The following is a 25,050-nucleotide window of genomic DNA, read 5'->3' on the forward strand; positions in this document are numbered from 1 at the left end:
CAACGAACTGCTGAATATGCCAATGTGCTATTTATTCACATATATACAGACAAACACACATGGAGTCTCATGCATTATGAGAGGCACACATTAGATTCTGGGACAAAGTCTTGTGCTTTGTTGCATTTCATTCTGTGACTGTGACCAAAATAAATACAAAAACACCCAAGGAAAATTGCAATGCTACTGTTACAGAAATATGGCAAAAGTTAATGTTAAATAAGAATCCAGTAAATAACCCGGGCCCATTATGTACTAATAATTCCATAGATACGGCAGTCAAAACGGTCAGCCAATCAGAACCATGGTAGAAAATGTCATACAGGCCTAACTAGTAAACTATGAAATCAAGGGGGAGTCCTGTACCAAAGAGGGTGTGAATATCCTGGTAAAATACGGCACCCTGTGGAGGACTGATCAATTGTCTGTAAAGCTTAATGTATCATGATAAAATGCATTTTAGAATAAGCAGTGGAAATGATAACACATATTAAATAAAACTGTAAAGTTAGCCACTGTTCACCATGCAGTAAGATTTTAGGATGAAGTTAAATAATTGGTGTATCGTGCTTTCTGCTCATTTGATCCATTCTCTGGTATCCACAGAGGTTGGTTGAGAGACTGCCTAGTTTACCAAGAGGCGCCTCAATTTCATCTTGGGAGTTGGCAAACCATCGAATACAAGATCTTTCTATGCGGGGTCGCTTCTGTACAAGCGCCCTTTCTGTCTTTTTCTTAGCGTTCGAGACGGTGGAGCTTGCAGAGTTATTCGGTGCCCTGTTAAAAGTCATATGTATGTTACACAACGCAGAGGTCGCCTTTCAAGGAAGGGGTGCGCTATGGCATCATCTTCCCTCGCGCCCATCAACTGCACAGGCAGGAGAACCAACCTGACAGTCCTGAAAGGCGAGAGAAATGCAGGTCTCTGGCGTTTAATCCCTACAGTCTAAATTCAATTCCTTCTTCGTGCCCCCTCCCCTCCCCTTACTTCTCATCGTCTTCCCTCTCCTTAAGACCTCATGGGCCCTCAGTCACACATCTTAAAAGAAAAACAAAAAAACAAAAACAACAAAGGCTTACTTGTCTTAAGTCGATGAAGGCCAACTGCAGAGTCTCTCCTTGGAACCCAGGCACTGGTCCGGATCTGGCAAACCCTGTGGGAAAGAAAGGGCTATGAAAAGCGCCTTTAAATAACCATGGACAGGAAGATTGGCAGACGGATGACAGCGAGGACAAGGGAGGCTGGAGGAGAGGAGGAACAAGCTTCTAAGGAGTCATGTCTCTCTGCCTTCATGCTCTTTGTCTGCCCTTCAAAATTTGTGTCATCAAAACACCATTAATTCGACCGTCCTGACAGCAAGGAAACTGTACTAACGCAACCTGAAATCTATTCCCATGGGCCACTCTGGGCTTCAGAGTATTTGTCTGGTCAATGGACAAACAACTAAGCGAAAAGGGAGATGGTTGGAGGTGGGGGTGGCATTGTCAGGGGAGGGGGGGGGGGATAAAGGAAAAAAGAACAAAATAAGTGTTTTTTTTTCTTCACCCTTTTTATTTTTCTTCCCATCTTTGCACAATAAAATCTTCAGCTGTGAAAAGTTCTTTCAGTTCCAAACGCTTTGTATATTTTAGGGTCGCTGAAAGAATTTTCCAATTTCACGCCTGTCACTTCATCCCCTGCGTATTTATCAATAATAAATAATTCCCTGAAGCATCGTTAATTGTGCTCTTACCGGCATATTTTCATTATCTGTTATGGTGCTTTATAACCATGGCTTCTGCAGAGAGGGCGGCTTCGTTTAGGGGCAAGTGGGGCTCTTTAGCTCATGATTACATGGTCTCTTCTGTAATATTATCCCATGCGAGACTCATTTACAAACTGTGCTGAAAGGCAGGCTTTATATTGGGCGTACAGTGTGAACGTTCCCTCCAACTAGCACTGAGCGCCTGTTGATTATACTCGCGGAAGATGAAAAGTTGCTCGGGCAGTTTAAGCCTAGCAAAGGCCTTCCAATCACACAGATATCAGGCAGTTTACATTATCTGTGGATCAGATTAGGCAGTTATTAGCATCATAACCCTAGCGGGAATTACCCCCCCCCCCCGTCCCCCCCCCCCCGCAATGTGAATGGATAAAGAATGTGAGATAAAATAGTTCCAGCGATAACTAGAGCCATATTCCTATCCCAAACAGAGTTGTAGGAAGAGACAATTTTTACTTTCACTATAAAGATCTAATGGGTATCAAAGTATGGCTGTCAGTAAGACTGTAGGCCTGTCAGTCAATCTACATGAATTATAGTATAAGAGTAAGTGGTATCCTGCAAGGTGGGAGCTGGCATGGACAAAGTTCAAATTTAGCAATCCGAAAAAGGAAAAAAAAACTACACTGATCACTTATCTCAAAATACTAATTATTCCTGGGGAATGCAGGAGATCCTTAAAAATTGAAAGGATGCAGTCATAGGCCAGCAATGTACTAGTTTTGTAGTGGGAGTATCAGAGCTAATTTTGGGGATGCGTTTCAGAGACTCGTTAACTCAGGGCTTCCCCTGCATGTCCCAGCCATGATGTTACATTATTATTACTGTTGGCATTTATATATTGTCAACTTATTCTGCAGAGCTTTTAAATATTAAACTCTCTATGTCTTTGTCGACTGAACACTTTTAAGCAGTGACAGAACTAAGTAAAGGTATTTTAAACTGCTGTGCATTTATTTAGAGTGTGTTTTCTTGCCTTCAGCCAACTAGGTTTTATAATTTGTGGGATACATGGAATTTCTGGAAAAATTATAAACCGTACTGTGCAATCTGCTAAAGACTTGTTCCCAAGAAATATTGGAGATCTGACGGTCACATCTATTTGGAAGCTATTCTTGTGAGTGGCGTAACGCTGTGGACTAACTGCAGGGTGGACAGTGTTTCAAATCCAAGAGAAAATGAAAAGCTTAGGTTTTGGTGTTAAAGGTCGGAGGGGCAGCGTAAAGGCTTCCAAATAACAGCCCAGAAACAGCACTCCTGTCATTCACGTGTTTTTATAGCACCACCATAATCTGCAGTGCAGCACAATTTATTCCAAATGTTAGATGCACTTGTCAGAACACGTGCAATGGAATGCTGCCTCGCTCCACTAATAGCTCGGTTGCAATAGAATAAACCCTAGACATCACTAACTCCAAATTATAGAAACAGATGATGAAAATAGAAAAAGAAGCAAACATGCAAGAATTCTCTTAAAGTATAAGCGGTAAAGCCAGATGTTAAATTAGCAGGAAAATGCCGAAATGGAAAGGGTTTAACAACGGAAAGACACAACTAAATTAAATAGGACTCAGGGCATCTTAATATAAAGACACCTACATGGGCTGTGATGCTTTGAAATATTTAAGGCAAACAGTAAAGGGGTCAAACCCCCCTGCCCTTCTAACCCCCCCTCGCTGCCACAGGCCTGCAAGTCTGTAAATCTTTAAACAACTAGATTACAAGACAGAAGCTGCCAGACAACAAAACCTCTGCTTCCCCAAGGAAAAGGAATCAGCATTTTATCTGCAGCTCCTATTCACTGCTCACATACAGTAGTCTGACAGTGATCTATTGGCAGCTTTCAGAGCCCACATCTGTCTTCATCCCACTGATGCGGGTAGCAGCGAAGGCCTTGGCTGGGCGGGAAAGGTCACGAATCCCTGCTGATCAGGTTGATGGCACCTGCTCTATCTGTGTCCGTGCAGCTCCAGGAATCTAATTAGACTGCAGCAAATCTGGAATCCGGCAACACGTTTCCTCTGCACCGTATCCAATTAACCCATTGGATGCCAGAGCAATGAGAACTATCGGTACTTTAACAGTTAATCCCGGTGTCTCTGGGGCTTTTTCAGTTGCCTAGGTCATGAACGGCAGCTAGCTTTTAACCATTGGATAGTCGGATTATTTAGTATTTCTAGTGTTTTAGCAAAACCATAAATGGATTAGGTAGGAGACCATAAACGTGCGCACAATTAAATGAACCATGGATTGTGAGAATAGCCAAGGTTCTGTGAAAATCTGAGGACCCCTTCCGGCTTTTTGTTCTGTTGACCTTATTATGGTCTGTGGATTGCCAGCTGATTTATTTCCATTGTTTAATATGATGGTGCTTTATAAATAACATTAATAATAAAATAGAGCTCTCGTCCAACCATTGATTGAATAGAGGTCAGATGTAGTCACAATTTGGCAAAAGAAAAATGTTTATTCAATAGAATGATATCACCAAATCAATTTAAATTTAAATCTAATAGCCAAATGCCGACTTTAAGTGAGAGGTGTGCTCACTAGCTCTGATAACTTTTTGACAAAAGCAGAACTGCTAACACTGGGATTATGTGTCTTAAAGGGGCAGTCTAAGCACCATAACCACAACAGCTCCCTGTCCCTCCGGTAAGATTTAAATGGTTTTTGAATGGTTTGATCCACACTTGGGTCCCCTGAATACCCACCGTCAGGCCACTCTTCACAGATATTGCTAAAGTGGAAGTTCCCCTCCTGTGTTCACTATGTTAATGTTGCCCCTATATGGACATAATGAATGGGCTGAGGGCATCACGTCACGCACGGAAACAATGAAACCACTAATAGGAACTTCTGCTTTAGCGATAGGTTTGCCGCAAACCGGGGGCTGTGCAGGGGGCTTCTGGAACGATAACAATTAAAGCTCACTGTAGTGGTGTTGGTGCTTTAATTTCTGTATTTAAATGGATCATTTAGTGTAAGCAATACACGTCCCTCTGCCCCTCCCCTCCCACTCGCAACCGACCCAGCATGAGAAGGGTTAAAAACCCTTAATTGCCACCTCCTCCGCATGCGCAGGAAGTGCATTAAGCCTTCCCTATAGGAAAGCATTGCTTTACTGATGCTGGATGTTCTCATACAGAGCGTGAGGGAGTGCAGCGTCAGGGGACTAGCAAAAGTTGTCTAGCAAGCAGGAAGTGCCTCTAGTGGCTGTCTTATTTAAACGTGATGGTCAGTGCTATGCCCAACACTGACCCTCAAACAGTGACAGCCCTATACCTAACTGTGACCCTCACATCCCTATACCTAACTGTGACCCTCACATCCCTATACCTAACTGTGACCCTCACATCCCTATACCTAACTGTGACCCTCACATCCCTATACCTAACTGTGACCCTCACATCCCTATACCTAACTGTGACCCTCACAGCCCTATACCTAACTGTGACCCTCACATCCCTATACCTAACTGTGACCCTGACAGCCCTATACCTAACTGTGACCCTCACGGCCCTATACCTAACTGTGACCCTCACGGCCCTATACCTAACTGTGACCCTCACGGCCCTATACCTAACTGTAACCCTGACAGCCCTATACCTAACTGTAACCATCACAGCCCTATACCTAACTGTGACCCTCACATCCCTATACCTAACTGTGACCCTCACATCCCTATACCTAACTGTGACCCTCACATCCCTATACCTAACTGTGACCCTGGCAGCCCTATACCTAACTGTGACCCTGGCAGCCCTATACCTAACTGTGACCCTCACAGCCCTATACCTAACTGTGACCCCCACAGCCCTATATCTAACTGTGACCCTCACATCCCTATACCTAACTGTGACCCTCACAGCCCTATACCTAACTGTGACCCTGACAGCCCTATACCTAACTGTAACCATCACAGCCCTATACCTAACTGTAACCATCACATCCCTATACCTAACTGTGACCCTCACATCCCTATACCTAACTGTGACCCTGACAGCCCTATACCTAACTGTGACCCTCACATCCCTATACCTAACACTGACCCTCACAGCCCTATACCTAACTGTGACCCTCACAGCCCTATACCTAACTGTGACCCTGGCAGCCCTATACCTAACTGTGACCCTCACAGCCCTATACCTAACTGTGACCCTCACAGCCCTATACCTAACTGTGACCCTCACAGCCCTATACCTAACTGTGACCCTCACAGCCCTATATCTAACTGTGACCCTCACAGCCCTATATCTAACTGTGACCCTCACAGCCCTATACATAACTGTGACCCTCACAGCCCTATACCCAACACTGACCCTCACAGCCATATACCTAACACTGACCCTCACAGCCCTATACCTAACTGTGACCCTCACAGCCCTATACCTAACTGTGACCCTCACAGCCCTATACCTAACTGTGACCCTGACAGCCCTATACCTAACTGTAACCATCACAGCCCTATACCTAACTGTGACCCTGACAGCCCTATACCTAACTGTAACCATCACAGCCCTATACCTAACTGTGACCCTCACAGCCCTATACCTAACTGTGACCCTGACAGCCCTATACCTAACTGTGACCCTCACATCCCTATACCTAACTGTGACCCTGACAGCCCTATACCTAACTGTAACCATCACATCCCTATACCTAACTGTGACCCTCACATCCCTATACCTAACTGTGACCCTGACAGCCCTATACCTAACTGTGACCCTCACATCCCTATACCTAACACTGACCCTCACAGCCCTATACCTAACTGTGACCCTCACAGCCCTATACCTAACTGTGACCCTCACAGCCCTATACCTAACTGTGACCCTCACAGCCCTATACCTAACTGTGACCCTCACAGCCCTATACCTAACTGTGACCCTCACAGCCCTATACCTAACTGTGACCCTCACAGCCCTATATCTAACTGTGACCCTCACAGCCCTATACATAACTGTGACCCTCACAGCCCTATACCCAACACTGACCCTCACAGCCATATACCTAACACTGACCCTCACAGCCCTATACCTAACTGTGACCCTCACAGCCCTATACCTAACTGTGACCCTCACAGCCCTATACCTAACTGTGACCCTCACAGCCCTATACCTAACTGTAACCATCACAGCCCTATACCTAACTGTGACCCTGACAGCCCTATACCTAACTGTAACCATCACAGCCCTATACCTAACTGTGACCCTCACAGCCCTATACCTAACTGTGACCCTGACAGCCCTATACCTAACTGTGACCCTCACATCCCTATACCTAACTGTGACCCTGACAGCCCTATACCTAACACTGACCCTCACAGCCCTATACCTAACTGTGACCCTCACAGCCCTATACCTAACTGTTACCATCACAGCCCTATACCTAACTGTGACCATCACAGCCCTATACCTAACTGTAACCCTGACAGCCCTATACCTAACTGTAACCATCACAGCCCTATACCTAACTGTGACCCTGACAGCCCTATACCTAACTGTAACCATCACAGCCCTATACCTAACTGTGACCCTCACATCCCTATACCTAACTGTGACCCTCACATCCCTATACCTAACTGTGACCCTCACAGCCCTATACCTAACTGTAACCCTGACAGCCCTATACCTAACTGTGACCCTCACATCCCTATACCTAACTGTGACCCTCACAGCCCTATACCTAACTGTGACCCTCACAGCCCTATACCTAACACTGACCCTCACAGCCCTATATCTAACACTGACCCTCACAGCCCTATACCTAACACTGACCCTCACAGCCCTATACCTAACTGTGACCCTCACAGCCCTATACCTAACACTGACCCTCACAGCCCTATACCTAACACTGACCCTCACAGCCCTATACCTAACTGTGACCCTGACAGCCCTATACCTAACTGTGACCCTGGCAGCCCTATACCTAACTGTGACCCTCACAGCCCTATACCTAACTGTGACCCTCACAGCCCTATACCTAACTGTAACCATCACAGCCCTATACCTAACTGTGAACCTCACAGCCCTATACCTAACTGTGACCCTCACAGCCCTATACCTAACTGTGACCCTCACAGCCCTATACCTAACTGTAACCATCACAGCCCTATACCTAACTGTGACCCTCACAGCCCTATACCTAACTGTGACCCTCACAGCCCTATACCTAACTGTGACCCTCACAGCCCTATACCTAACTGTGAACCTCACAGCCCTATACCTAACTGTGACCCTCACAGCCCTATACCTAACTGTGACCCTCACAGCCCTATACCTAACTGTGACCCTCACAGCCCTATACCTAACTGTAACCCTCACAGCCCTATACCCAACTGTGAACCTCACAGCCCTATACCTAACTGTGACCCTCACAGCCCTATACCTAACTGTGACCCTCACAGCCCTATACCTGTGACCCTCACAGCCCTATACCTAACACTGACCCTCACAGCCCTATACCTAACACTGACCCTCACAGCCCTATACCTAATATTTACAAAAAGCAAAGAGAAGTAAGATTAACAGTAAAAATGAGATTATATCATGCAGATTCATGTATCAATATCATCACAAGCCTGGTATAATCTATCATACACCAAAACTGCCACAGGCACACACAGTGACAACACAAACACACAAACCAAACACAAGGCTGCTAATGGAGGTAAAATAAAGCACGTCTTACGTTCACACTCCTTTACATCCAGATTAAACTGCTGCAAGGCACCCAGAGTGATCTGTTTCACTTCAGCTTCCAGCAGTAGTTGTGTTAAGGACGTGGAGAGGTGTTTGCAGGCAGACATGCAGGCGGTTTGGGCTACCTTCCCCTGGGGAAAAAAAAGGAGACAGTTGGGATTAGAAAGAGTGTTTCTTATTACATGAGACGTTCTTAGCTTTGAAGTGGGCTGCTAGGACAAATAACTTTCTACTATTCATAGACAATGACCCTACCAAAACAAAAAATACCCCCAAAACTAAAACCTACTAAATTAGTCAAGTTAACAAAAAAAAAAAAAAAAAAAAAAAAAACAACAACACCACAAGAAAATAGGCCAGTTCTGTTAGACCACATCACCAAATGGTTCCATTTAAGAGTGCTCGTTTGTCTTTAACCTTTAGTAAACTAGTAGAAATCAACTTGAGTAAATACAATCCTTTACGTCTCGTTCTAAATTACATCAGTCGCCATGTAAAATGTTTGAGAACAACCCTTGCAATAGACCACATTCATCATCGCTAAAATTCTAGTTTTTGGAAATTTTAAATGTGTTTCGGAGGTGAATAACCGGCACTGAACTACAACTACTATGATCTTTTGATTTATTTTTTTATCTGGGAAGAGAAGACAAATTAACAAACGTGCAATAGTTATCAAGTATCACAGGGGACAATGGAACGTGTTTAGGACAAGTGATAGGAAACTTTAGCACTGTGGATAATTTCTGAACTACATCTGCCCACATTAATGTAGTTTAGAAAATACCTGCTGTCACTGCTTTAAATACAAACCATCTCTATGCTGCAGGGCATCAATGGGAAGGATGTTGGGAAAATACCACGTGAAATGGGTAGAAAACTGTAAAAGTGCACACCACCCAGTTTATACCAAAGATGGGTCACCTACGGAAATGTTATAATTTCATTAGTTAAAGAAGAGCTGTTAGCTCATATAGAAGAGCTGTTAGCTCATATAAAAGAGCTGGGGAGAAATCCTTATGTTAACAGTTTTGAACAGAGAAAATAAAAAGCCAATATTTGAGCAGACAAACAATGCGATTTGCACATATGTTCATTTCTTTTTAGAGAGAGCAGTGTGATGTGTCAAATATAAATACTGTTTTAGAGAGATACATGCATATATCACAACCCTCCAGGATTAGTTGAACACAGTCCTTCCCATGCACAACATTCTATATACATAAACATGCCATTAAATAAATCTCGCTCATTAGCTGTGAAAACATTTTGTTTCAACTTTAGGAAAACGGAGGTCATAAAGAGCACAAAATGGCAGCAGCTAGTCTGATCTAGAATGAGAACCAAACATTTATTTTCAATGAGAGGAGACAGCAGCTAAAATATAGACAGCACTGGACAATTCTGAACGTTAGAGAGTATTAAACAGCGAAAGGTCTAGAGCAAATCAATTCTGAATGGAAATATTGACTTGTGTTCACCTTTGTTCGTGCTATGCTACATTTAAATGTATACATTTATCTGGCTGACGTAGACAACAAATCTTGGCCTCTGAGACACACGGGACCTTCGTACACCTAGACACGTCCAATGTAGAAATCTTTTCCCAGCACAGTATTAAAAAGGAAGTTTATACAAATTTGAAAACCCTTGTCCTATAAAAAGGATAGTAGGACAGACAAAAAGCATTACTGATTTGACCCAGGCATTTTCTGTTAAATGGCACCTGTGTCATGTCATTCGGCAGCTCCACAGGTAAAACTATAAACTGTACATTACAGGAAGTATTCTGGCACTACCGTTCCACCGTATGAAAGGCCCCATACATACTGCAGTCTGTTCACTCAGCACTGTCACAAGACCCGTTGGGGCCCCTGATGGTTCCGCTAACTGGGTTACCAACAAACGACCAGTACAACCCAGCTATGACTGTTGGAATTTTCCAGAGGAAATCACTGCTCATATTGTGGTTTCCTAACTCTGCTCCCAACTGTGCAATACATAGCAAGTCTAAACCTTGACAAGTACTACTGGTTGGGGATATGCAATTGAAGCTAACTCCGTTTTAGAAGTGGAAAAATATGTAAATTATTTTAGATACAACAAATTCTTAATGGAGACAAAGGTCACTAAACCCTTTCAATGCTGGAATGTCCAACTGCCCAGCCCGTCCCAGGCAGATTGTCCAGCTGCTCAGCCCAGCCATGCTGCACACATCAACTGCTTAGCACATCCCTGGCAGACTGTCTAATTGCAGTCAAATTGGACGACTGGCAGATCTTCTAATCATGCTCAACTTCCAAGATTCAGGTCACTACAATAAAGAGGCCTCACATGCAGGTAGTCAGAGGTGAATATAAAATATATATTTCTACATGCATTACACACATTATAACCATTTGATCTTAATGTAGCGCTTTTGAGCACAGTTGCTGTTCCTTTTGTATAACATTTCTGAAAAAAACAAAACAGCAATGCTTACAATTTGCCTCAAACACAAATCAAGAGGTTGTCAGACAATGTGTGAAGGTCTCTATGCCCGTTTTAATGACGCCACTGAACATAGCGAATGCGTCTCTATAAGGAACACCGGACTGAATCCTTCTCTACAACAAACACCAGACTGAATCCTTCTTTATAAGGAACACCGGACTAAATCCTTCTTTATAAGGAACACCGGACTGAATCCTTCTCTATAAGGAACACCGGACTGAATCGTTCTCTATAACAAACACCGGACTGAATCGTTCTCTATAACAAACACCGGACTGAATCGTTCTCTATAACAAACACCGGACTGAATCGTTCTCTATAACAAACACCGGACTGAATCGTTCTCTATAACAAACACCGGACTGAATCGTTCTCTATAAGGAACACCGGACTGAATCGTTCTCTATAACCAACACCGGACTGAATCGTTCTCTATAAGGAACACCGGACTGAATCGTTCTCTATAAGGAAAACCGGACTGAATCGTTCTCTACAACAAACACCAGACTGAATCCTTCTCTATAAGGAACACCGGACTGAATCGTTCTCTACAACAAACACCGGACTGAATCGTTCTCTATAAGGAACACCGGACTGAATCCTTCTCTATAAGGAACACCGGACTGAATCCTTCTCTATAAGGAACACCGGACTGAATCCTTCTCTATAAGGAACACCGGACTGAATCCTTCTCTACAACAAACACCGGACTGAATCCTTCTCTATAAGGAACACCGGACTGAATCCTTCTCTATAAGGAACACCGGACTGAATCCTTCTCTATAAGGAACACCGGACTGAATCCTTCTCTATAAGGAACACCGGACTGAATCCTTCTCTATAAGGAACACCGGACTGAATCCTTCTCTATAAGGAACACCGGACTGAATCCTTCTCTATAAGGAACACCGGACTGAATCCTTCTCTATAAGGAACACCGGACTGAATCGTTCTCTATAAGGAAAACCGGACTGAATCGTTCTCTACAACAAACACCAGACTGAATCCTTCTCTATAAGGAACACCGGACTGAATCGTTCTCTACAACAAACACCGGACTGAATCGTTTTCTATAAGGAACACCGGACTGAATCCTTCTCTATAAGGAACACCGGACTGAATCCTTCTCTATAAGGAACACCGGACTGAATACTTCTCTATAAGGAACACCGGACTGAATCGTTCTCTACAACAAACACCGGACTGAATCCTTCTCTATAAGGAACACCGGACTGAATCCTTCTCTATAAGGAACACCGGACTGAATCCTTCTCTATAAGGAACACCGGACTGAATCCTTCTCTATAAGGAACACCGGACTGAATCCTTCTCTATAAGGAACACCAGACTGAATACTTCTCTATAAGGAACACCGGACTGAATCGTTCTCTACAACAAACACCGGACTGAATCCTTCTCTATAAGGAACACCGGACGGAATCCTTCTCTATAAGGAACACCGGACTGAATCCTTCTCTATAAGGAACACCGGACGGAATCCTTCTCTATAAGGAACACCGGACTGAATCCTTCTCTATAAGATACACCGGACTGAATCCTTCTCTATAAGGAACACCGGACTGAATCCTTCTCTATAAGGAACACCGGACTGAATCCTTCTCTATAAGGAACACCGGACTGAATCCTTCTCTATAAGGAACACCGGACTGAATCCTTCTCTATAAGGAACACCGGACTGAATCGTTCTCTATAAGGAACACCGGACTGAATCCTTCTCTATAAGGAACACCGGACTGAATCCTTCTCTATAAGGAAAACCGGACTGAATCGTTCTCTACAACAAACACCAGACTGAATCCTTCTCTATAAGGAACACCGGACTGAATCGTTCTCTACAACAAACACCGGACTGAATCGTTTTCTATAAGGAACACCGGACTGAATCCTTCTCTATAAGGAACACCGGACTGAATCCTTCTCTATAAGGAACACCGGACTGAATACTTCTCTATAAGGAACACCGGACTGAATCGTTCTCTACAACAAACACCGGACTGAATCCTTCTCTATAAGGAACACCGGACTGAATCCTTCTCTATAAGGAACACCGGACTGAATCCTTCTCTATAAGGAACACCAGACTGAATACTTCTCTATAAGGAACACCGGACTGAATCGTTCTCTACAACAAACACCGGACTGAATCCTTCTCTATAAGGAACACCGGACGGAATCCTTCTCTATAAGGAACACCGGACTGAATCCTTCTCTATAAGGAACACCGGACGGAATCCTTCTCTATAAGGAACACCGGACTGAATCCTTCTCTATAAGATACACCGGACTGAATCCTTCTCTATAAGGAACACCGGACTGAATCCTTCTCTATAAGGAACACCGGACTGAATCCTTCTCTATAAGGAACACCGGACTGAATCCTTCTCTATAAGGAACACCGGACTGAATCCTTCTCTATAAGGAACACCGGACTGAATCGTTCTCTATAAGGAACACCGGACTGAATCCTTCTCTATAAGGAACACCGGACTGAATCCTTCTCTATAAGGAACACCGGACTGAATCGTTCTCTACAACAAACACCGGACTGAATCGTTCTCTATAACAAACACCGGACTGAATCCTTCTCTATAAGGAACACCGGACTGAATCCTTCTCTATGAGGAACACCGGACTGAATCCTTCTCTATAAGGAACACCAGACTGAATCCTTCTTTATAAGGAACACCGGACTGAATCCTTCTCTATAAGGAACACCGGACTGAATCGTTCTCTATAACAAACACCGGACTGAATCGTTCTCTATAACAAACACCGGACTGAATCGTTCTCTATAACAAACACCCGACTGAATCGTTCTCTATAACAAACACCGGACTTAATCCTTCTCTATAAGGAACACCGGACTGAATCGTTCTCTATAACAAACACCGGACTGAATCGTTCTCTATAAGGAACACCGGACTGAATCGTTCTCTATAAGGAAAACCGGACTGAATCGTTCTCTACAACAAACACCAGACTGAATCCTTCTCTATAAGGAACACTGGACTGAATCGTTCTCTATAAGGAACACCGGACTGAATCGTTCTCTATAAGGAACACCGGACTGAATCGTTCTCTATAAGGAACACTGGACTGAATTGTTCTCTATAAGGAACACCGGACTGAATCGTTCTCTATAAGGAACACCGGACCGAATCCTTCTCTATAAGGAACACCGGACCGAATCCTTCTCTATAACAAACACCAGACTGAATCGTTCTCTATAAGGAACACCGGACTGAATCCTTCTCTCTAACAAACACCGGACCGAATCCTTCTCTACAACAAACACCGGACCGAATACTTCTCTACAACAAACACCGGACTGAATCCTTCTCTACAACAAACACCGGACTGAATCCTTCTCTATAACAAACACTGGACTGAATCCTTCTCTATAAGGAACACTGGACTGAATCCTTCTCTACAACAAACACCGGACTGAATCCTTCTCTATAACAAACACTGGACTGAATCCTTCTCTATAAGGAACACTGGACTGAATCCTTCTCTATAACAAACACTAGATTTTGTGGTACATATTCATCCCAGCACATGGGCCTATGTCTCCAGCCCTTCTCTAGTAAGAGCACTGGGTTAGATATAATTAATCAGAACTCAAACATTGAGAGAAGACAGCAGCAGTGAGGAGAATAACAGAGCTGGATAACAGGGTTTTTATAACAAGGGGACCGCAGGAACACAATTTTTTTTTTTTGCATTCCTTAAAATTATTGTGAAATAATGTTTTTAGGAAATAATTCCCAAGTAGTGTAACTCTTTTTTGGGCTTTAGGTTCAAAACAAATACAGACAAACCGATGCACATGGAGTATTCTTCTGAGGTTTCTTTCTTTGAAAAATCGGGTCATTTTCAGAAACAAAAACACCCTTCACCCTTCTGTAGACACCTCCATCTTCATCTTGCTGCTTCTCATGTTGCTGTGCACATGCTCTGTTAATATTGCCAACATTTTATTTGTATGCTAATTAGGCTAATTAGTAAAATGCAAATTGCAGATTTATTTCATATTTTTCATATGTACAACATTATGTTCTTTCCTCCTTTCCTCCCCCGGAACAAGGGTAAAAAAAATAATAATAAAAAAAAAAAAAAAGTTTGCTTTGCTTTTTAAACTTATTATCTTCCATTTTTTGCTAATGCATAACAAAAGATGGACACAGATAAACGTAAGGTCCCTTTAAATTCGCAATATTCCGTCTATCCCCTGCGCCCTTGCTAAACAAGTGTTGAAATGCATCCTCTATCATACAGAGCTCCTAACAAACAAGTAGGAACATCAGAAACGTGGAGCTCCGTAGGTCTGGTTACCGGTAGCGTTTAAGTGTTTAGAAGAAATAAGTCATAAATTAGACGTAATAACATATATGAAGGGTAGCTTTGTTCTCTATAAGTGCATTATCAAAGGACTCATTAAAAAGCACTTTAACTCCTTGACGTATAAAATAAACACTCATTAATCTGAAAGCTAAAGATATATTGGATCTCCCTATCCGAGCTGGGGATTCATTTATTTTCTTAGTAAAAAGCTCTGTGTGAATTGTATTGCTAGATAATGGTGAAATGGCTAACCTTTAACACTGCAAAGGTCATGGACTGCATTTCCCATGATGCCCACTAGAACACATCAATCAAAAAGAACCGAAGAAGTCTGTCTTTTATAGTATTGTATTCTATAAAGAAATGTATATGCATATATGTAAATATCAGTCCTGAGCTACTAGCCTGGTCGAAATGTTACCCTGCACCTCTAGTGGCGCACATAGCATCCCACAAAGCGTTGGATGGATCTCATAGGAATCGATTGGCTGTGCATAAAGACACTCGCGTCCGTTTAAGGCAGAAATATTTAGAGCTGTACTAAGGGTTTACTACCAGAAGTGATTCTGTAATGACATTTCAGGCTGTTTGGCTACCAAAATATATGCAACTTTTTGTCTTTTATAAAACAGGACTATCATGTTTCTCATGACTAAGTAACTTAGTAGTTTTTATGACCCTGGAAGAGTTCTTTAGGGTTCTGTTGGCATGGCGATATGCGAGTTCTGAGCCTGTGACATGGTTCCATTCTGTTAGCAAGTCAGTATGCCAACCCTGAGCCTGTGACAGGGCTCCATGCTGTTGTCATAGCGATATGCCAGCCCTGTTGGTTCTATTCTGTTGGCAATATGCCAGGTTTCTATTCAGCTGGCTTGGCGATATGCCAGCCCTGAGCCTGTGACAGGGTTCTATTCTATTGGCATGGCAATATGCTGGCCATGAGCCTGTGACAGGGTTCCATTCTGTTGGCATGGTGATATGCCAGCCCTGAGCCTGTGACAGGGTTCCATTCTGTTGGCATGGCAATATGCCGGCCATGAGCCTGTGACAGGGTTCCATTCTGTTGGCATGGCGATATGCCAGCCCTGAGCCTGTGACAGGGTTCCATTCTGTTGGCATGGCGAAATGTCAGCCCTGAGCCTGTGACAGGGTTCCATTCTGTTAGCATGGCAATATGCCAGCCCTGAGCCTGTGACAGGGTTCCATTCTGTTGGCATGGAGAAATGCCAGCCCTGAGCCTGTGACAGGGTTCCATTCTGTTAGCATGGCAATATGCCAGCCATGAGCCTGTGACAGGGTTCCATTCAGCTGGCATGGCAATATGCCAGCCATGAGCCTGTGACAGGGTTCCATTCTGTTGTCATGGCGATACGCCAGCCCTGAGCCTGTGACAGGGTTCCATTCTGTTGGCATGGCAATATACCAGCCATGGAAACCAACCTTGTGGTATAACAAATTGCAACATATGCCTTCTCCCTCTTGCCAATACAATGGTCTGGGGTATCTCTCATGCAGAGGTAACTTGCCAGAATTTCCGATATGGAGTACCCTTATAGATGGGAAGATCAGTCTGATTTACAAATGGTATGGGTTCTCTCTGTCAGTCAGTAAATCCTGTTAACCCGTTTGGGACCTGTGTGGGGACTGACCAAAAGGCAAGCTACTGAGTCAATTTCTTCTACACTAAACACCTTTGCAATGAACTGGAATGGACATTGTAAAACAGGCCTTCTCGTCCAACATAGGTGCCTGACCTGACAAATACTACGTGCTACAGGATAAATGGGCACAAATGTCCACAGACACACTCCAAAATGTTGTGGCAAGCTTTCCCAGAAGAGTGGAAGCTATTGTAGATGCAAAGGGGAGACCAACTACATATTAATGTCTATGTATGTAGACTGCGATGTCATAAAAGCCCAACGCTGGTGTGATGGTCAACACTCCCAATACCTTTCTCCATAAAGTGTTTCTTCTGAAACTAAATATGTGTATCTGTCTCTGGTTGAATTGCCAAATAATTTCACTTTCCTCCCTTTAACAGGTTTATTTTCATTGTTATTTTATTTATCTGCATTAAGTACCTTCTCATTGTATACGTTTCTGTCCATTATGCTTATATGTTGGCTTTTTCTACTGACTATTCTAGTCTATTATTTTCCCATACTTTGCAACTACTATTGATGGCCACACATGTTTTTTTTACACACTGGCACTTCACATTTTTGAGTTCATTTAGTTTCAGAAGATTTATTGTAGTCCTTTTCCTGGACATCGTAATTGTTTTATTCTACTACAGTTATTTATTTTCATTTTTTACTATTCCCCAATTCTATTGGTAACATAGTATTTGTCCATTTTCTTTAGTTTCCCTTTGTATGGTATCTGATGCATACCCATATTTAAAGGGACACTATAGTCACCTGAACAACTTTAGCTTAATGAAGCAGTTTTGGTGTATAGAACATGCCCCTGCATCCTCACTGCTCAATCCTCTGCCATTAAGGAGTTAAATCCCTTTGTTTATGAACCCTAGTCACACCTCCCTGCATGTGACTTGCACAGCCTTCCATAAACACTTCCTGTAAAGAGAGCCCTATTTAGGCTTTCTTTATTGCAAGTTCTGTTTAATTAGGATTTTCTTATCCCCTGCTATGTTAACAGCTTGCTAGACCCTTCAAGAGCCTCCTGTATGTGATTAAAGTTCAATTTAGAGATTGAGATACAATTATTTAAGGTAAATTACATCTGTTTGAAAGTGAAACCAGTTTTATTTTCACGCAGGCTCTGTCAATCATAGCCAGGGGAGGTGCAGCTATAAACAGAAACAAAGTGATTTAACTCCTAAATGACAGTGAATTGAGCAGTGAAATTGCAGGGGAATTATCTATACACTAAAACTGCTTTATTTAGCAGACTATAGTGTTCATTTAAGATTTAGGGTCCGTAACTACCTTTTCCTACTTGCCTACACCCTTCTCCCTTAAGTTTAGGGAGTTTGAGTGAGGAAAATTATGTCACTTTTTACATTTTGATCTGTCGAGTCAATTGGTTGAGTGTATAAAGTGTATAATCCGTATATAACATAGTACCTTTTGTGCTTTTCTGCACATGATCTGGAAATGATCTATATTTAACCAGTCCAGTATATGATGCAGATGCGCAATTTCTTTGCTTTACACAATGTGTTAATTGAAGTGATTTATCCCATTATGTAAAACAAACTCCAATAAATGGGTCCAGTCTACTTGAATGCAGCACACTCTTCTCCCTCCATCGCCCAGAACTCACAGGAAGCATTGGCTCGGTTCATTAAAGCTCAATTTTCCTACTCATGCGATATCAACATGGACATTCTACATTAATAAACAAAGGGAAATTCTCACAGTTCTAATGATGTACACACAAGTAAATCAACTAAATACACAAGGTTATTTCCCTCTATTTCAACAAACCCCGCAATGTTTAATTCTGACATTAACGTAAAGAGATAAAAAAAAAAAAAAAAACTACCCACAGAATAACTTTGTAGGAGGTCAGATTCTCAATAGAAAGAGCCAAACATATGTAGAAAGAGTTCCCACAACACAAGTAATACTATTATTATGTCCCAATTCAAGCTTATTATAGTGAATGCACGTTGGCAAACAGCATGTGGCTTTGCCTAATCGTAGAATGCGCCTGCACTCTATGCAAATCTGGCCACTTTTCCCATGATTGCGTCATGCACACCCCTGCTCTTGGAAGTTTAGTAAATTTGGGGAAAAGATTGCACAACAATGCAGATCCATATCTAGAGTAGCTCAAATGTTTGCTCAGTGACGTTGCCCAATACGAGTCCACAGGGTCTGTAAGACATTAATCCAATAGTTGGTTCAGGGAATTATGACATGAATTATGGGAACCTTGTACTAAACATGCTAAGAAACAAAGCAATGCCTTACAGAATGTCCCTTGTCTGCATATGTTGTAATGATTTAAAATCTGATAACCATGGACTAGGATTAAGCATAAAGCGTATTATATCTCTACAATGCTAACTTCAGCTAACTGTGGCACCTCCAGAATTGTAGCAAAGATAAGTGCTCATGAACCCAGGATACACAGTTGGGATCTCTTTGAAATGCTTTCAAACGGCATCTTTTATTTTCAGTGGTCTTTTCTGGCGAGCTCACAGTCCATACTCCTTTTTAGACTCTCTCTGACAAAACGTAAAATAGATCCCAACTGTAAGATTAAGGGGTATTTTCTGTTTCTACTACAGGGAGAACACACAGTCATGTTACCATATAAATGGGGTGTACGCACTGGATAACGGCAAAATGTCTCTGCACCCAAGAAATGCCAGGACAATGGTTTTACCAGAACGCCATAGCCCACTTAAGACACTAGCCCCCACCTCAGTCAGTGAAACCACCATCTGCTCCAAGACGCCGCTCTAAGTTAAGCGCTAGCAGCCCTGGTAAGAGAGAAAGAATACAGATAATGACTGAACGGCAAGAGGAGGGCTGCTGTCATCATGCCGTGAAAATACCTAATGCAAAAACTATTATTTATTTTTAAGAGTTAATGATAATTTCCTGCCCGGCTCTTTAATAATCCCTAAGAGCTCTCCATGGAATCATTACCGAGTATTAGATCATTATTCCTCATTTGCTGATGACATAAAAAAAGACAAGCACTTAATTACAGCCCCCTCCTCTTTCCTTCCTGCCAATTTATTAAAAAAATAAAATAAAATGGCAGCCCCCCCCCCCTTTTTTTTACTTAATGAAAAATTACACCCACAGTTACAAATAAATCCTGTGTTCATTCTCACAGTGAAGCAAGCACAGCTTAAAAACAGGGTAACGGCTGAATGAGTCAGGTATGGGTGCGCAAATCTACAGTGATAGATGCCAGCAGGGATGCCCTGTTTATGATGAGGCCGTGCTGCCAATAAATACTCTATCCAGCAGAAGGAAGGAAAGATGCCATGACAATAGCCAGGAATGAGTATCTAAGTACTGAGGGAAATGATAACAAAACAGCAACGGAAACGGAAGTAAAAATCACCTTTGGTGCAAAAACTCAGCTTGCATTGCACCGGAGGTCTAAAAAGCCCAGGATTCTCCATCAGCAAATGGAGTCATACTTATCTGCATATTTTAAGGCATTACAACAAATGAATCTGTGGAATTCAACGCATAATATATAAAAAATAAATAATAAATAAAAAAATGCTCATAGGATGATAAGGACAAATCAGGCCTTGCAGTACGTTACTTCTACACCAGTGAAAGCAAAGACAATTCTCATACAAAACTCTTGGACTGGAACTGCCAACAATGAGTGTCATCTGAAATACTTTCTGAAGGTTCTGAGGTTGTTTTATATTTAAAACAGACAATCATGACCTATTGTGTGTAAACGTGGGTGATTTTATTCCACAGACTTTGGGGCCAATAAACTAGAGATTTTTTCTAAAGTTGGTCAAAGTTTTTGTACACCCTCTATGAATTCTATGGTTTTACATATCAGGACAATATAACAATCATCTGTTCCTTACCAGGTCTTAAAATTAGGTAAATGCAACCTCAGATAAACACCACCAAATGAAATTTACACCATGTTATGATTTAACAAAAAAAAAAAAAAAGCCAAAAATGGAGAAGCCATGTGTGAAAAAACAAAGTACACCCATACTACTTCCAATGATTAATTGATCATCACCTAATGTGACCACCTCTCTAAAAGCGGATATCTCAGCAGTTTGGTCGTCTGGAGCATTCAGGTGTGTGTTAACAAAATGCCAAGGAGGGAAGTCATCAGCAAAAATCTTAGAGAAGCAATTGTTGCTGCCCATCAAACTGGTAATGGTTATAAGGCCATTTCCAAATAATTTAAAGTCCAAAGTCATTCTAGAGTGAAAAAGATGAATCAAAAAAGTGGACAACATTCAAGACAGTTGCCAATCTTTAGAGTAGAGGACATAACAGCAAGTTTACCCCAAGGTCAGATCGTGTAGTGCTCAAAGAATTTGCAGAAGACCCAAGAGTTACATTTCAGACTTTACCAAACTTCTGGAATAAAAGGGAATCATGACATGTCACACGTGATGTGTCCTTAAGGGGTTAAGATTTAGGGTCAGTAACTAGCTTTTCCTACTTGCCTACACACTGTTAAAGTTCATGACAGTACAGTTCAAAAAAAGAAAATATGGTTTGTTTAGAAGTGTTACCAGGAGAAAGCCTCTTCTCTCTAAAAAAAGAACATGGAAGCAAGGCTTACAATTGAAAAGCTGCATCTGAACAAACCACAAGGCTTCTGGAACAATGTCCTTTGGACAGAAGAAACCAAAGTCGAAATGTCTGGCCATAAGCATAGCGAAACGTTTGGCAAAAGACAAACAGTATAAAAAACCCTCATTCCAACTATCAAGCACAGTAGTGGAAGGGTGATGATTTTGGCTTGTTTTGCAGCCACGGGATGTGAGAATCTTGCAGCCATTGAGTCGACCATAAACTCCTCTGTATACCAAAGTATTCTAGAGTCAAATGTAAGGCCATCAACAGCTCAAGCTTGGTCAAAATTGGGTCATGCAACAGGACAATGATCACAAGCACACCAGCAAATCTACAACAGAATGGCTGAAAAAGAAAATAATCATGGTGTTGCAATGGCCGACTCAATGTCCAGAGCACAAATGGATTGAAATTATGTGGCGGGAACTTAAGAGAGCTGTGCATGAACAATTCCAGCAAAACTCAATGAACTGAGGGACGTTGTAAAGAATAGTGGGCCAAAATTCCTCCACAACGATGTGAGAGACTAATAAAGTCATACAGAAAATGACTACTTCACATTATTGTTGCTAAAGGTGGTTCCAAAAGCTATTGAATCATAAGGTGATAAAACTGAGCTCCTTTTATTTCCTCCTCCTAATACGGATCCTCCTCCTTCGCGCTCCCTTCAAGTTAGTGGTACCCACATCAGTCCATCCTTGCAAGTGCGCTGTCTTGGCGTTAAACTTGAGTCTGGCCTCACATCCAGTCTGTTACCAAATCCTGTAGATTACACCTGAAAAACATAGCCCGCATCCGCCCCTTTCTTACGAAAGATGTAATGTAAGCTCTAGTAATCTCTTGCATGGCTTATTGTAGCTCTCTCCTAATAGGTCTTCCCACAAGTCGTATTGCCCCGATACAGTCTGTAATGAATGCTGCATCTAGACTGATTTTCCTCTCCTGTCACTCCTATCACACCACTCTCCTCTGTCAGTCCTTACATTGGCTTCCTGTATCCTATAAGAATCAATTCAAGGTTCTAATCCACACTTATAAAGCACTGACCAATTCTAGCCCCTCCTATATCTGTTCACTGATCCGCAGGTATGCCCCTTCTCGGTCTCTCCACTCTGCCTTCTCCTGTCCACTGCTCGCACCCGTACGGTCAACTCACGGTTGCAGGACTTCTCGCGGGTGGCTCCCTTCCTATGGAATAGCCTGCTTACGACCATCAAGCTCTCCCCTAATCTTCGATCATTTAAAAAAAGTACTTCAAAACCCATCTCTTTAGGAAAGCTTACGGCCTCCCAGAGTAACCTCTACCTCACATACCTGTCCCTTGCTCTCTCCTAAAGGGCAGCACTCTACTCTCTCCTCCAGCTCTGCCTCACTCCCACCTTGTTTGATTGCTATTTCCTGTCCTATTGTGTTTTATACCCCTCCACCTATAGACTGTAAGCTCGTTTGAGCAGGGCCCTCTTCGACCGATCGTTCCTGTAAGTTGTAGTAATTGTCTAATTTATTGTTAAATCTCCCCCTTTGATAATATTTTAAAGCGCTATGGAATATGCTGGCGCTATATAAATACCAGTGATAATAATAAGGTGTATTTGGTTTTTCACACACGGCTTCTCCATTTTGGCTTTATTTTTGTTAAACAAATCATGACACATTGCAATATGTCATGTATTGTTGTATTTACCTAATTTTAAGACCTGCTAAGGAACAGATGATTGTTATTATGTCCTGACATATAAAACCATAGAATACATGACTATACATTGTAAAACACCTGACGATTTATAGACTTACTCTACAGTAGTCCTGAGCTTGGCTGCCAGCATCCACTACAAATCCCATGCAACAAAAATACAGAAGACTGCACGTTATATGTTAAAGGTTTTATGTTCTAAACATGCATCACACACTTTACTTTTGGACAATATCAGCTGAGCCTGGATTTTAATGGTTTAAACAGAAAAATGAATCCTGCAACAAAGCTGTCAATTTCACGTGCTAAATAATTTAAGGACTGCAAGCAGCACTCACACTTACTCACCGGCATTCTGGAGTGAGTGTCAGATGGAGCCTATGGGTGAAAATGGAAAATACTATAACTCTAAGGCTTATCCAACATTGTATATCCCACCACTTTGAACCTGAAGTTCTCAAGTATCAATATCTTGCCGATAAATATTGGTGTATGTTTTGTGAACAATGCGTTTACTTTTAGGCAAGTATAAATATAATTGTTATACTGCATTAGATTACCCCCTGCAGACTGCCTCCACATACCAAGATACAGCAAATACAGGGTGCGCTAAGTAGGACAATGAGAGATAACAAACAAAAATAATATAAAGAGTGCTGTTCCTCTCCTATTTTTTTTTTGCCTCCACATACCGCATACTGCACTGTGGACTAGATTCAGCACTTATAGAGCCGCCACCTCATGGCACTTCAATCCCACAATTCCAAGAATGCAAGTAGGAGTTGAGGAATGAGATGAGAAACTTTTTGTGTCCATAATAATCTAGGCCGCACAAATTAAATAAATACAAAACTGTCAGGTTTCTGTCACAGACACCATAGACATCTAATGGTGTCTATGCTCTCTGAGCTTCTGAGACTTGATAAAGGCTCAGAGAGGAGTCGAAATGTTGTCTCTACTTCCTTATTACAAATAAAAAAAGACTGCCTTTTATTAGAAACCTCAGGTGTGCCTGGGTATTTAATTTTTTTCCATTAGACACCACCATATTGGTGTCCACCATTCATGCCCTTCATTCAAACCAATCCCCATGGTCAGACTGCACATAGGCTCACTCCATTTGCTCTTTATTTCACGACAATTTCCTTTTTATATTTAATCATCTCTTTCAAGTAATTGTATCCCATGAAGCACAGAAATCATACACCAACACCACCACAGCTGGTTACCCAGGACTATAACCAGCAGAATACATGGTGTATAAGAGTCTTCACAGAAGTTGACATTGTAAATATACCAGCAATCATTCTTCATACACATCTGCACAATACACAATCCATGGCAAAAACGCCAAAACATATATATTGTGATACAACTTCTTACTTATTCCAGTAGTCGGCCTGGTCCTCCGCCAGCCCCGAGGACAGTTGGCCTGGTCCTTCCCTAGCCCCAAGGATAGCCCGCCTGGTCCGCAGCCTGCCCCAAGATCAGCCAACCCAAAGACAAACCAGGTTTCTACTCAGGCAACCGCAAGACAGTCTGCCAGGCTTGACAGGTAAACGCAAGACAGTCTGCCAGGTTAAAAAGCAACAGCAAGGGGGGCGTGGCTACCAGCCGAGCAAGATGGCTGCTTAACATTTTTGCTCCGGCACATGGGCTCCACAATCAGGCAATATACCAACGACTACAGCAATATTTTCTGCCTCCTACAGAGAGAGGTCACACTCCAAACAGAAGAGGCATGCCTT

General features: G+C 42.4%; 1 protein-coding gene across 2 annotated transcripts in view; it reads right to left on the reverse strand.

Annotated features, from left to right (window-relative positions):
• Positions 1-25,050, reverse strand: part of EXOC6B (exocyst complex component 6B) — a 253,118-nt gene that overhangs the window by 65,352 nt on the left and 162,716 nt on the right. The window contains exons 19-21 of one of the 2 annotated variants that reach the window (XM_063457579.1): positions 23,651-23,680; positions 8,457-8,598; positions 1,081-1,154 (exon numbers count right to left, since the gene is read on the reverse strand). In XM_063457579.1, coding sequence (XP_063313649.1) covers positions 1,081-1,154; positions 8,457-8,598; positions 23,651-23,680 — 246 coding nt within the window. The remainder of the gene's footprint in view (positions 1-1,080; positions 1,155-8,456; positions 8,599-23,650; positions 23,681-25,050) is intronic. The other variant, XM_063457580.1, reaches the window with a different exon arrangement.

This window comes from Pelobates fuscus, chromosome 6, assembly GCF_036172605.1.
Source record: "Pelobates fuscus isolate aPelFus1 chromosome 6, aPelFus1.pri, whole genome shotgun sequence".
Lineage (NCBI taxonomy): Eukaryota > Metazoa > Chordata > Amphibia > Anura > Pelobatidae > Pelobates > Pelobates fuscus.